Source organism: Panthera leo, chromosome C1 (genome assembly GCF_018350215.1).
Source record: "Panthera leo isolate Ple1 chromosome C1, P.leo_Ple1_pat1.1, whole genome shotgun sequence".
NCBI classification, from domain to species: domain Eukaryota; kingdom Metazoa; phylum Chordata; class Mammalia; order Carnivora; family Felidae; genus Panthera; species Panthera leo.
This window is the reverse complement of record NC_056686.1, coordinates 181,106,747-181,121,211: the sequence shown is the minus strand read 5'-3', so window position 1 is coordinate 181,121,211 and position 14,465 is coordinate 181,106,747. Positions and strand designations below refer to the sequence as shown.

At 37.6% G+C, this 14,465-nt stretch overlaps 2 protein-coding genes across 6 annotated transcripts in view; one reads left to right on the top strand and one right to left on the bottom strand.

The window, feature by feature from the left end:
• Positions 1 to 6,852, top strand: part of DNAH7 (dynein axonemal heavy chain 7) — a 261,805-nt gene extending 254,953 nt beyond the window's left edge. The window contains exons 61-62 of one of the 2 annotated variants that reach the window (XM_042949526.1): positions 1,755 to 1,858; positions 6,486 to 6,852. In XM_042949526.1, the coding sequence (XP_042805460.1) occupies positions 1,755 to 1,858; positions 6,486 to 6,692 (311 nt within the window). In that variant the 3' untranslated portion in view covers positions 6,693 to 6,852. The remainder of the gene's footprint in view (positions 1 to 1,754; positions 1,859 to 6,485) is intronic. The other variant, XM_042949525.1, reaches the window with a different exon arrangement.
• A 38-nt stretch (positions 6,853 to 6,890) lies between these two features.
• Positions 6,891 to 14,465, bottom strand: part of SLC39A10 (solute carrier family 39 member 10) — a 151,141-nt gene continuing 143,566 nt past the window's right edge. For all 4 annotated transcript variants that reach the window (XM_042949528.1, XM_042949527.1, XM_042949529.1 and 1 more), the window contains one exon: positions 6,891 to 9,685. In XM_042949528.1, the coding sequence (XP_042805462.1) occupies positions 9,527 to 9,685 (159 nt within the window). In that variant the 3' untranslated portion in view covers positions 6,891 to 9,526. The remainder of the gene's footprint in view (positions 9,686 to 14,465) is intronic.

The window sequence follows — 14,465 nt, the reverse complement described above, 5'->3', positions numbered from 1 at the left end:
TAGCTTAATCATTCATTTCTCTATTTTTTTTAAATGTTTATTTTTGAGAGTGTGAGCAGGGGACAGGCAGAGAGAGAGGGAGATATAGAATCTGAAGCAGGATCCAGGCTCTGAGCTGTCAGCTGAGACCTATGTGGGGCTCGAACTCACGAACCGCAAGATCATGACCTGAGCTGAAGTTGAAGCTTAACCAACTGAGCCACCCAAGCCCTGCTATTCCCATCTAGTATTGTGGTTGTCCTGCAGGACTTAGATCTGGCTGGAAAGATTAATATATAGGATAGGCTTGCAGACTGATCTGTCTCTCCCTCAGGCAGGTCTACCCTCCATGTTACTCCAGGCTCAAGATGCATTTTGCAATTCAGGTGTACCAAGTAAAACTTGAAATGTTACTGGACAAGTGCTGTGTCAGTTAATAAAACTGACCTTTTATTCCAACCATTCTTTCCATCAGTTAAAACCTAGAGAGGAAAAAGTCTCCCCCCACCCCAATAGCCATCACTGGATTATCCACATGTGGCTTTAAAAATAAACTAATTAAAATGAAAATTCAGTCCCTCAGTCACATTAGCCATGTTTCAGGTGTTTAATAGTCAGTGGCTACCATATTGGAAACACAGAGAATACTTCTATCATTACAAAAAGTCCTGTTGGACAACACGGTCCAAGTGGACTTTTATATACTATTTTACAAAGTGCTTTCACCAACATTAACTGATTTGACTCTGTCTACCTTGTAGAGGTGTTAAAGTAGGCATTATTTTACAAATGTTTTGCAGTTGTTCCCAGATGACTAAACAGGTCTAAAGTTAAATGAATTGCTCAAGGTCACACACAAAAATTAGGAACAAAGACCTCAGTCTCTCTAGGTGCCACGTTGCTTCCTTCCCATCTGTGCAACCATTATAATGAGTGTTTCCATGTGTATATACCTATATTCAAATCCTGAGGTTTTACACCAAAAGGACGGTCTGACAACTGATCGGAGTTTCAGTGATTTCCTCATTTGTGCTCTTTCGTTAGTGTACAACATTACATTTTAGAGGGAACTCCTCTCCATGTGTTCTCTCATACATACTAAGGAGAGGTCTGGGAATGAGAATAAATCCTAGAAGGAAAGGAGAAAATTAACTTTCCTGATATTAGAGGTCTGTGCAAGAGTATTTTGCTCAGGTGCTGCCTAGAAGCCACTGGATCCCTACAATTACAGTAAGAGCTTTTCTTGCAGATTTCATGGCCTCTAACATTATAATCACTGGCCAATTGACAGTATAAATTTGATGGGGACACCTGGGTGGCTCAGTCAGTTAAGGTTCTGACTCTTGATTTTGACTCAGGTCATGATCTCACAGTTCATGGGTTTGAGCCGCGCGTCGGGTTCTGTGCTGACAGCTCAGAGCCTGAAGCCTATTTCAGATTCTGTGTCTCCCTCTCTCTCTACCCCTCCCCTGCTCGTGCTTTGTCTCTCTCAAAAATAAACGTTAAAAAAAATTTCTTTAAATAAAATTCCTTTTCTGTTTTATCCTCCATATCTTATCTTACTATTGAATTAACTAGGCAAAATATATTCTTAGAATATGGATGTTAAGACAAAGCACTCAGAATATTGCTTTTACTTTAGAACAAGCCTTAGGGTGCTGCCCTAGTATCATCTGCAGAGGTGATAGGAATTTCACTAATAGGAATTTCAGATTCAAAAGTTATTCAATATGCACATTTAAACAGCTGTATTAACCTGCTTCTTTTATATTTAGGTGTTTTCATTTATGGATTATTTCTGGATGGAGCTTCCTGGAATAGAAAGATCAAGAAACTTGCAGAATCCCATCCCAAAATTCTTTATGATACAGTGCCTGTGGTTAGTACTTGATATTCTAATATTGGGGGGGGGGGGAGCACTATTTTACACACACACACACACACACACACACACACACACACACACACAGAGTCAATTCTCATTTATAGTAATTACATTTTATAAAGTTCCTACCAACACTGAATTAGTGAATGTGAAACCATAGCTCCTAGGAGAAATACAAAGTTAAGTTTCTAATGATCCTCTGATCACATTTTTAACTGATCAAGACATGGCATTGTTTTGCATTTGTTTAAAAATGCTTGTTTAATATATACTGTTGATTCATTAACATTGAACTCACGAACAACAACACTATAACTCATGCCTGAACAAAGTCTCCAGTTATTTTTTCCCTAATGCCTATCACAGCCTTCTTGCACTTAGGAACACTAGATAGCACCTGGACACTAGGCTTAGGGGCCATTTTAAACAGAGAGACACCACAACCACCACCAATAACAAAATGCAAAAGACCTGGCATTAAATAAACCGTTAAAAGGAAACTTATTTACAAGAGGTGAAATAGAAAAGCAGAATGTCGACAGACTCAAACTCAGCTGGGAACCTGTTTGTCTGGTGACTCACATTTTTTGAGGCTCTGAGCATGCCTGTGAATGATCATAAAACAGAGTATTAATTTTAGGGTGATGAATAAATTTTAGCAATAATGAAATTTGCACAGAATCCAGGAAGAATGAGGATTGACTATATATGTATCCACATACAAATACATGCATATTTGTATTGTATATATACCTTGACTTAAAAATGAAACCTGCAGACTAAAAGGTTAGTATATGAAAATCATCCACATAAAAACTTAAGTTTCCTAGGAACCTATCTTCAGCATGGGCCAACTAAGCTATGTAAGATATTGTTTCCATCTGTTACTACATCATGAGAAAATGACCGGACAGATTTTCACACACTTCAAAAGGTCAGTCTGGGATGGTGTAATAAAATATGGGCTGTGATTTACACGGACTATTTGTGGGACATTGGGAACAGCTTAGCGACAGGCAAACATCCCTCAGAGCAGTTCTACCAGGTACAGTGAGGGACCAGCGTAGAGCCAATTGCAACAAACCCTGCCACATATGCTATTAGGTATGGGCAGAGAGTTTCAAATATGAGACCGAAATTCAAAGTCACAGGGCAATTGTTTGTAATTTTAGGAGTTGATTGGAATCGAACATTTTTCTATTACATGAAAACTCTTTTAAGGTAGCTTACAATGAATACAAAAGGGATTTATACATGGATGATCTCCAGAATAAGGAAGTCACTTAGGGAGAAAAATTCTCATTAAGAAAATGCATTCTTGGCTGAAATGAATACACTCACCTTGAGTCCTTAAATTTAACTATATACGAAAAAACTGCTTGATGGATTCCACAATAATGTGGGCAAAATATAGACTAGCATCCATACTAACTCCCTCATATATTTATTTGACCTGAGAAACCTTTTTAAAAGAGGCTGTGAACAGTGGGGCTGTCATGCCATGTCCTCTCAAGCATTGCTGCTGCTGTTACTGGGAAAAGGAACTCAATTAGATTTTGAAACAGAACACTATTTCATCATTATGAACATAGTTTGTTCTTTACTCTTCTATTCAGAGAGGTTTTTTTTTTTTTTTTTTTGAGATTGGTTAGGTTTAACAGTGCTTAACATACTACAAACTTGGCTAATGACTGTCTAAAAATAATGTAGGTATATTATAGTTATAAAGAAATGCAGGTAGGTTTTAAACAGCACAGTGGGATGCCTGAGTAGTTCAGCTAGCTGGTTTAGCATCCAACTCGATTTTGGCTCAGGTCATGATCTCATGGTTCCTGAAATCGAGCCCCACGTTAGGCTTTGTGCTGACAGTAGGGAGCCTGCTTGGGATTCTCTCCTTCTCTCTCCCCCTGCCCTGCTTGCGTGTGCACACGTGTGCTAAGTAAACTTTTAAAAAAATGTTAAAAAAATGAACAGCACAATGTACATTATAACCCCTTTAAAACAGTCACCTAAAATGGGGAGGCAATCTAGTTCTAGAGTAACTGACAAAATCCTTTCAGAATTTTCTGCTATATGTTTATAGCAGCACTATCAACAATAGCCAAGCTATGGAAAGAGCCCAAGTGTCCATCGACTGATGAATGGATAAAGAAGATGTGGTATGTATGCACAACAGAATATTAGTCATCAAAAAGAATGAAATCTTGCTATTTGTGACGACACAGAGCTCGAGTATATTATGCTAAGCAAAATAAGTCAGAGAAAGACAAATACCATATGATTTCATTCACAAGTGGAATTTAAGAAACAAAACAGATGAACATATAGTATGGGAAAAAGAGGGAAGCAAACCATGAGACTCTTAATGATAGAGAACAAACTGAGGGTTGCTGAAAGGGAGGTAGGCAGGGGATGGATAAACCGGGTGATGGGTATTAAGGAGGGCATTTGTTATGATGAGCACTGGGTGCTCACTAAATTCTGCTCCTAAATCACTAAATTTTACTCCTGAAACCAGTATTACACTATATGTTAAACTAGAATTTAAATAAAAACTTAGAAGAAAAAGAATTTTTCGGGAATGGCCTTTATTAAATTAATACAGTGACACGAGTTTAAGTATCAATGGTGATGGTTCTCTCTGAAAGTATGTATGATTTTGTTGTTGTTACTGTAAATGTCAAAAGTCATCCCGCAGAGAAGTATGGTGAAGAAGTGAGGAATACATCAATAACACATGTTTTTTGACAGGTGAAATAACTTATTTTTTCTCATAGGCTCTGAAGGTAGTTCTGAAAGCACTAAGAAAAAAAATCTTTTGAGCAAAATACCTAGGAATAAATTTTGACCAAAGAAATCGAAAATGACACAAATGGGAAGACAGTCCATGCTCATGGTTTGGAAGAATAGTTAAAATGTCCTACTACCCAAAGCCATCTATAGATTTAACGCAATCCCTATAAAAATACCAACAACATTTATCACAGAATGCCAAAATTTGTATGGAACCACAAAACACCTTGAATAGCCAAAGCAATCTTGAGAAAAAAGAACAAAGCTGAATGTATTAAAATTCCAGATTGTAAAATATACTACAAAGCCACAGTAATCAAAAGGGTATGGTACTGGCACAAAGACAAATGGATCAATGGAACAGAAAGAGAGAACCCAGAAATAAATCTACACTTATATGACCAATTAATCTACAATGAAGGAAGCAAGAATAGATAATGGGGAAAAGACAATCTCTTCAAAAAATGATGCTGAGAAAAAGCTGGACAGCTACATGTAAAAGAACCAAACTGGGCCATTTTCTTACACCATACACAAAATAAATCCAAAATGGATTCAAGACCAAAATGTGGGACCCAAAAATAATAAAATGCCTAGAAGAAAACATAGGCAGTAATCTCCTTCACAGTGGTTTTAGCAATATTTTCTAGATAGGTCTCCTGAGGCAAGGGGAACAAAAGCAAACATCAATTATTGGGACGATAAAAGGCTTTTGCATAGAGAAGGAAACCATCAACAAAAAAAGGCAACCTACTGAATAGGGGAAGATATTTGCAAATGATTACATCCAGTAAAGGGTTAATATCTAAAATATATAAAGAACTTCTATAACTCAAGACTGAAAAAAAAAAACAAAACAATTAAGAAATGGGCAGAGGACCTGAATAGTTTTCCAAAGAGAACCTACAGGTGGTAAACAAACATGAAAAGACGCTCTGCGTCACTAATCATCAGGGAAATGCAAATGAAACCACAATGAGGGATCACTTGATACCTGTCAGAATTGGCAGAATCAAAAAGAAACAGGTGTTAGTGAAGATGTGGAAGAAAAGGAACCCTCGTACACTGTTGGTAGGAATGCAGACTGGTGCAGCCATTATGGAAAACAGTATGGAGGTTCCTCATATATATATATGTGTATATGTGTACATGTATACTATATATACATAACATACAGAATAGAATATTATTCAGCCATAAAAAAGAATGAGACCTTGCCATTTACAGCAACATGAATGGACCTAGAGGGTATATCAGGGAAAGACAAATACCATATGATTTCACTCATGTGGAATCTTAAACAAATGAACAAAGAAACCAAGACAGACAAAGAAAAAACAAACAAACAAAAAACGACCAGACTCTTAAATACAGAGAGCAAGTTGGTGGTTGCTAGAGGAGAGGTGTGTTGGCAGGGGGGATGTGGGTGAAATAAAGAGGAATAAGAGGTACAAACTTCCAGTTATAAAATAAATGTGGAGATGAAAACATCCCGATATGTGAAAACACACCCATATGGTGAATACAGTCAGTCAGTGACATTGGGGGAAGTATACTTACTTGGTGAGCACTGAGTGATGGTACAGAATTGTCAAATCATTATGTTGTATACCTGAAACTAATACAACACTGTTAATTATACTTCAGTTATAAAAAATGCTAAAACAACTGCAAATTAAATACCTTGAGAATGGAAGCACTGCTAACAAAAGATCTATTTGGGCCATAGAAATTTGCAGATATAGAACTAACTTAACAATACCCTGCTATTAGGTTCAAATGTAAATATCAACACTGTTGACGTCAAGTTTTATGCATTTTCTTCCAGATGTGGCTAAAGCCCTGCAAGAGGGTAGACATACCAGAACGACCAAGTTATGTTGCTCCATTGTATAAGACAAGTGAGCGGAGAGGAACATTATCCACCACTGGACATTCTACGAATTTTGTGATTGCCATGACTCTTCCCTCGGATCAACCCATGGAGCACTGGATTGGACGGGGTGTAGCATTATTATGTCAACTTAATTCATAATCAGAAGATACCATTTCTGTGTTCCAACTTCTTGTTGGATGGTGGAATAGAAAATAAATCAGTTTGGTTTAAGTCTATTTCACTAAACTGTATAAATTAGAAATTTATGTGCAAATGCCGCTTATATTTAAAATGACTCATGCTTCAGTGTAAAGAAATGTTCTGAAATAAGACTAAAGAAAACACACTGGTATATTTGCTCTTTTTGAATAACTTTATTTTGGGAGAGTTCCATAAGCATTAGGAACATACATAAAATGACACACCACTGTTGACAATGAAAAAAACAGCATTTGATCATTTCCAGCTTTATAAATTTTTTTTTTAAAAATGATTCAGTTACAACAACAAAAAAAGGTTTAGATATTTTAGCAAGTATCACCTTGCAGGACCATAATCATATTTAAGCCACTGACTTACTGTTAATGGAAAAAATTCACACTGCATCTAGTTACTATTGTATTTCTACGCATAATCACAGCTGATTGAATGCAATGTGATATACACCAAAATTCATATGGATGTCACACAGTGACAGCATTGTACAAGTAACATTAACAACCTCCAACAAACACATGTTAAATTAGACTGGTCAAGCTCAATGGAATGTTGGAGCCGAACAGAAATGTAGTGGAATTCAGATTGTCTGATCAGACTTGAAACTATACATCAGAATGACAGGAAAACTAAATACTGGTGGAACCCTAACAAAATACTAGCAGCAACTGTTACAGCCCTCTTAACAGGTTTTTAAAAATCTAGCAAATGAAGATAATGTAATACCATTTTTGAGAGAATATAAAACTTTATATACTTCAGCAGAACCTGTTTGTTTTCAACCAGATCTTTAAGACGGGGAGTATATTCCAACCGTTGCTTTTCATAAAAGTTTTAAAATTAAGCAGATTTAATGCCGGAATGCAGAATGGGTATAAAAATGCAAAAATGAATTATATATCTTGGTTCAGAAAGCAAGATATTTTAAATCTCGAAGTTGGCAGTACTAAATAAAATAACAGCACCTTTTACTAGGTTGCTTGAAGGGCCAAGCAATGAGATGAAGGCTGTCCTAATTCAGTGCCCAATGCTGAAGATACTCTATGTTAAAAAAAAAAAAACAACAAAAACAAAAACCTATTTATTACAGGAGGCCGTGAGAAAAGCCAGAAATAATTTTTCAAATTCAGGCACAAATTAAGGAAATAACACCTAAGCTTCCTCGCTCACAGCATAAAGAAGAAACACTGGCAATACTCTTAATACCTGGAAACATGTGCTGCTCTCGAAGTTTTATTTTTTTGTTTAAAGTTCATGAAGTAAGAGGAAAGGGGCCGAGGAAAAGGAGGAGGAAATGAAGACATGGCAAATGGAATGGAAAGAGTTTGGCTCTTAAATATTTGAACAGTAAGATTTTTAAAGCAGCCGCACTGGTAGCCAAGCAGATTAAAACCAAGCTGCCTACACATAGTTCAAATACAGTTTACCTGGCATGAATGAAGGCCGTGTGGCACAAGACGTCAACAGAAAGCTACATGCAATGTGACTAGTACTACAAATTACTGGGTCAAAATTCAGGATAAACACGGCTCGCACTTCTCACAAATCACTCAATTATGGTAGAACAGGGCATCTATAAAAGAGACCAACCCCTATCAGGCACCAACAGCATATCTTGGCACAAAATGATTAAGTGATTTCAGTGGAGTTATTTAAGTGTATCTCCCAAGTCACTCGGGTACCACGCTAGCTATGGTATCGATGGAGATTATCCTCATGACCATTTTAATGGACATACAGATTAGGACATGGTAAACGTGGATTTTCTGCCTTACCTCACTGCCAGTCACAGCATGTGCTCTAGGTTCCAAAGCCAAGCTGGTAAAGCAATGCATACATTTAGAACTTAAATTTCCCAAATAACTAGTTAGTACTGTTAAAGTAGGAGAACTGAGTATTTAGATCATGTTTGGGTTGTTCTTTGTTCTGATATTTCCTAGAGGGTTACACTTTGAATGAAAAAAACATTTTACCACATGCCCCAACTCCCTACCCCCACCAAAAATCCCAAAAGAAAAACAAAATTAAAGTTTGAAAGAAAAAACACCCAAACACCAAGTATAATATTAATACGAAGAACCATTATGAATCTTTCGTTAAACTGAAGCTCACACAAACATACAATCACAGATTTCAGTAGTTTAGGCTGCAAGTTTAAACACTATGCCAATATATACAAAAATAGTAACTCTAGATTCAAGAATAAGGGTTTTTCCCAATGCTAAATTCATACTCTAATGCAGCCTGAGCCTTCCTCTAGTTCCTATAGCCTACCTAATGCAGTTTCAAAACTGTATCAAGTTGATCCCCATTACCTTATGTATATATGTAACTGAATTAAAGGATGCTACAATTCATTTTTAGCACAAAGAAAAGTCTGCCCGAAGTCCATTTAAAATATTTTTAAAGTTTAAATGATTTTTTTGGTTCAATTTCTATTTCTGCATAGCCACAGAAGTTTCTACTACCAAAGAGACTACTTTAGTGTTTTATATGATTATTCTTTTAAAAGTCTTAAACCTATATCAACATTGGTTCATGGAGTCCCATTTTCTCCTTTCTTTATCACAAGCTTTGTATTTTTAAAAGACCCCTTCACACAGGGAAAAGCAGTACTGAGCACGAACCAGTCTTTTGTGGTTAGGCTCAGATCTATGGAACTTGTAAGTAGTGCAAGCCACTGACTTTTCTTTGAGCAAAATGTGCGCACAGCACTAGGAACAGCTGCACAGCTGCATGGGAACATTCTCGTAATCCACAATGGTGACTGGGAATGGTTAAAACTGGAGGTCAAACACAATTTTGTCTTCATAGAGGGCTATCACCAGCATGATGGCAAATCCAAACAGCAATCCTAAATTCTGAAGAATGAATTGCCCCACTGGACAAAAGCCATGTTCTTCATTGTCACCATCACCATGCAACATTTCTGGAAGCTGGAAAAAACGAAAACAAAACAGATACTTACAAGCAATTTTGTAATAATATTCTCAACTTTTTAAAACATTCTTCTAGTTTAAACTAATGGATAAAGCACAACTACAAATAAATTATTCTATTCAACATAATGCTATCCGTAACACAGATTTCACTCAAGCACTGACAAAGTTCATGCTCTAGCTGTGTAGTAAGTAAATACAAAATCTGTTCCCTCCTAAATCCCAAACGGATGCCCATAATATACGCATTGGTCATTTTTTAAAGTCACCATCCACCGACCTTGTCACTTCTGGCATTTACTTTATGCTGAAGTATAAGACAACTTATTATTGCCAATAAAATTCTCCAAAAGAACACCACATTTCCCACATTTGCTGAGCTTAAACTCACTGAGAACGTAATATTCTTTGGGGGGATATCTAATTCAAAACTGTTTTATTTCTTCACCCTTTCCTTTAAAATTCTCATATTCAACTGCTGACAGCAAGGACAGACATTTACAGATGATACCTAACTGGCATCTCTATGCCCTTTGGCCACTATTTTCCTTCCCATAATAGAGAAAATAGTCTATCAAACCTATCCAGCAGAACCGCTCCCCAAGTTATGCATGCTGCCTTCACAGTATACTCTAGGACAAAATTTCAAAAACCTGAAAGTTTCCAATACTTTTAAAGGCACAGCTCACTGAAGTTTATAGTCTTGACTTCTAAAGCATAAGCATATACCATTACATTTAAGAATAATCCATAGTTTGAAGCATAAATCTTAAGTTTTTATTTAAGTAAATATGATTTGTTAAAGAGATGTACATTATTATAAGCATAGTCTTTCCTCCCACACCTAGTCAAAATTGTGCGAGAATAGCTACTTCTACTTTTTACTTCCACTCTTTGTTTTCTGTGTATTGTTTTTCAAGTTTGCAATAAGTATTGTCAGATAATAATGAGATGCTACTCTCTTAGACACTAACCTTTACTCCAAACAATACCTTGGTGCTTTGGGTTTAGGGAGGAGAAATGTAGTATTTTTTCTTTTTAATGTTTATTTATTTTTGAGAGAGAGAGAGAGAATGAATATGCGTGTGAGTAGGGAAGGGCCAGAGAGAGACGGAGACACAGAATCTGAAGCAAACTCCAGGCTTCGAGCTGTCAGCATAGAGCCCGATATGCGGCCTGAACTCACCAACAATGAGATCATGACCTGAGCCGAAGTCGGACGCCCAACCGACTGAGCCGCCCAGGCGCCCCAAGGAGAAATGTAGTATTAAGAACATAATGCCTGTCTAGGAAGAAACACCATTATTCATTATTAAATAATGAGTACAATTAATCCAACTACTGTATCCGACACTGCTACAGTATATTTAACAGTCTCCTGAGGATCCTATTTAAGAATGACTTCATGCTGATCATCTATTTTGTTCCCAAGTCTATGGCAGCAGTGTGGAGGCTACTGTTCTTTTCCAGCAGAGCAATTGTGACAGAAACTACTACAAACAGAAGAGCTGATGAACTGTGACTGAGACTGTATGGTCTACAAAGCCTAAATATTTACTATCTGTCCCTTTACAGAATATTTGCCAAACTCTAGATTCAGACTAAACCAGGCGATTTCCAAACTCATCGTTCTAGTAAAAAGACTATTTTTTATTATATCTTTTCTCCTTTCCTCAAGTTTTTATTAAGACAAAAACTTTTAATTCTGGCTTAACATTTAAGCATACGTAATATACAGGACTTTTCTCAGAAACACCCCCTCCAGATAGGTACACATACCAGCCCGAAGAGGCACTATGCCTTCCCCACATTCAATTCAATCCTGAATACCCACACCCATGTCTGTTGATCATAAGCACAGCAAAAGCCAGCCAGTATCTCCTGGTATGGCCCTACAACAGTGCTTCCAAACTGGTTGATAAACAGCTGCTATCCAAAGGCCCTTAAAACCAGATGGGCGCTTATACCTGGATACCCTAAAGGTACCTCAAACCAAAACTTCTGGTACTGTTGCTATCATACCGAATGATTGTAAATGAATACAAACTTCCTCCCTATAGTCAAAGTGGTCTTTCTAAAACAAAAATGTGATGTCATTGTTGCTTAACTCTGTAATGGCTCCTCAAAATTTACAATTAAAAATTTATAAAATTTACACTAAATTCTCTTTTATAGCACTGTGTGTTGTAGGACTGTCGTGATCTGGCCAACATCTGATAACTATGGATGTAATTTTTTAATCCATCTTTTTCCATTTAACATTAGGAAAAAAATAATTTCAGTGTTATTAAAATCCTAAAATGTATGTGGATAGTTTTCCCTCTTGGACACTTAGGGTATTTTCAATGTAACTGTAACATTGTAAATGCTACTGCAAAAAACACTTTAATACAGTTTTTTGTTTGCTTGCTTGTTGTAGTAGCAATAGTCGTGATGGGTTATTTTCTCTAAAATACAGTCCCAGGAGGAGACTCACTAGTCAAAGGAACGATGCTATTCATTATTCTGCTTTCTCATATGACCCTTTCTCTTGCTTCTAATAAACTGTTCAACAGTTTTTAAGACTCAGCTCAGATCTCCCATTCCAGAGAAACTTCCCTAATTTTATTTCCCAATTTTTTAGCCAACATAGTTTTACAAAGATGGTACACTACTCTATTGTAACCCATTATTAAAAGAATTCTAATTAATGGCTAGTTTTCTCCTTCATTAGACTCTAAATCCTTCCTGGAAAGATTCTCATTTTTTTTTTTTTAATATATCTTTAGGTTCCTAGTATAACAATTAGCTCGTTTTTCATTCAACTAATTGTGAACTACTTTTCTAGCAGTAAACGAAATACTACCAAAAATGCTTGCCAACTCAGAATGGGTATCCATGTGGGGCCCATAAGGAACTCAATAAATAAGTAAAATGTTTAGTGTATTATTTATAGATCAAGATCTAAGTCCAAAGGAGAAAAAAAGTAGGGACAGAATGTGTAAAATGTTGGGGTAGCGGTTGAAATTTTAGATGGGATGCCTCACAAGGAGGGAGAAAGCTAGCCCGAAGAATGTCCACACGCAAAATATTCCACATAGAGCGATCAGCAAGAGCCAGGCCCCTGCAGCAGAGTGTGCCTCCTGGGGAAAAGGAGAAGATGAGGTAAAGTTCAAGAAATTAGAGAGGGAGAGGGAGAGGAAATGCACAGGAGCCACCAAAGAGTTTGAAGCACACAAGTGACATGACTGTTGACCCAGAATGTCGTGGACAGGGCAACAGCAGGGCAAAAGCAGGGAGAAAGTTAAAGAGAAGAAGATGGTGGTGGCTTGAAGGAGCATGGTGGCCGCAGAGGTGGTTAGGGGGTGGAGCCCTCCCAAGACGAGCCAGAGGTAGGGTGGACAGAGAGACTTGAGTCAAAGAATGATAGTCAGGGTTTTGATCTGAGCAACCAGAAGAATGGACTCATCATGTATGACAGAGAATCCCTACAGGAGTTGCTGGTTCAAGAAGTTAAGGCTGGCAGATCTCAAGAGCTGCGATCTAAACATGATCAGCTTGTACTTCTGTTCAGAGAGTCAGGGAAGCAGGTAGATAGATTAACTGAGTTAAGGAAAAAGTCTGCTGAAGATGTAAACATAGGAATTACCAGTCAATAAAAATTTAAAGCCGTGAGACTAAATGGAATTACCTAGAGGGCTTTCACCCACAGTTACAGGTAAGCGAGAAGAGAATCAGAAAACAAATTGAGAAAGAAAGGCCTGGAAGGTGGTAAGCCAGGAGATGGTGATGGCAGGAAAGCATTTCGAAGAGAAGAGAATGAGCAACTGCGAAATACTGCTGAACAGAGATGGGATGGGGTGAATGACCACTGGACTCAGCAACATCGTGGTCGACTGGACATAACAATCTGGCACAGCAGTCAGGGAGAATACCTGCTATGGCCAAACTCAAGAGAGACGAGAATTAAAAAATAAGGAAGCGTAATTTGCTCTGTAAGGGAAGAAAATGGTGGTTGAGGACTAAAATAGAAACTAGAGTTAAGAAAGTCCTCTCTCCTATCTTTTGAAGTGAGGAGTACACGAGGTTTACGTGCTTGTAGGAATGATCCAGCAGAGAGGGGAAAATGACCAACACGAGAGAGAATTTGGGAGAATTTCAGGAAGTTAGTGAAAAGAGGACAAGTTCTAGGGAGCGGTTTTAAGAAGCTGACCTCTTTGAGGAACACAGAGATTTCTCCGGTGTAATAGGAAAGGGAGTAAACGAACGGATACAGGCAGATGAGTAAAAATGGTGATGGGAACCTGTGGCAGGTTGTCTCAATGGCTTCAGGGTTCTCCATGAAACAGGAAGTAAGGTAATCAGCTGAGCATGGGGACAAGAAATGAGGTGTTAGTCTATGAAAAGATAGGGAAGTGGTGAACTGTAGGTACAGAGCGTCAACATTTTTTTAATGTTTTTGAGAGAGAGAGAGAGAGAGAGAGAGAGCAAGCATGCGTGTGCATGCACAAGCGGGGGAGGGGCAGAGAGAGAGGGAGACACAGAATCAGAAGCAGGCTCCAGGCTCTGAGCTGTCAGCACAGAGCCCAACAGGGGGCTCAAACTTGTGAACCATGAGATCATAACCTGAGCTGAAGTTGGATGCTTAACTGACTGAGCCACCCAGGCACCCTGTAAACAGTTTTTCTTTTCTTTTGTTGATACTTTCTAAATTTTCTATTATAAATAGGCATTAATTCTATCATTAAAAATTCAGGTTATATGATTTTGAAAGAGACCATCTACTAGATCCTACCAG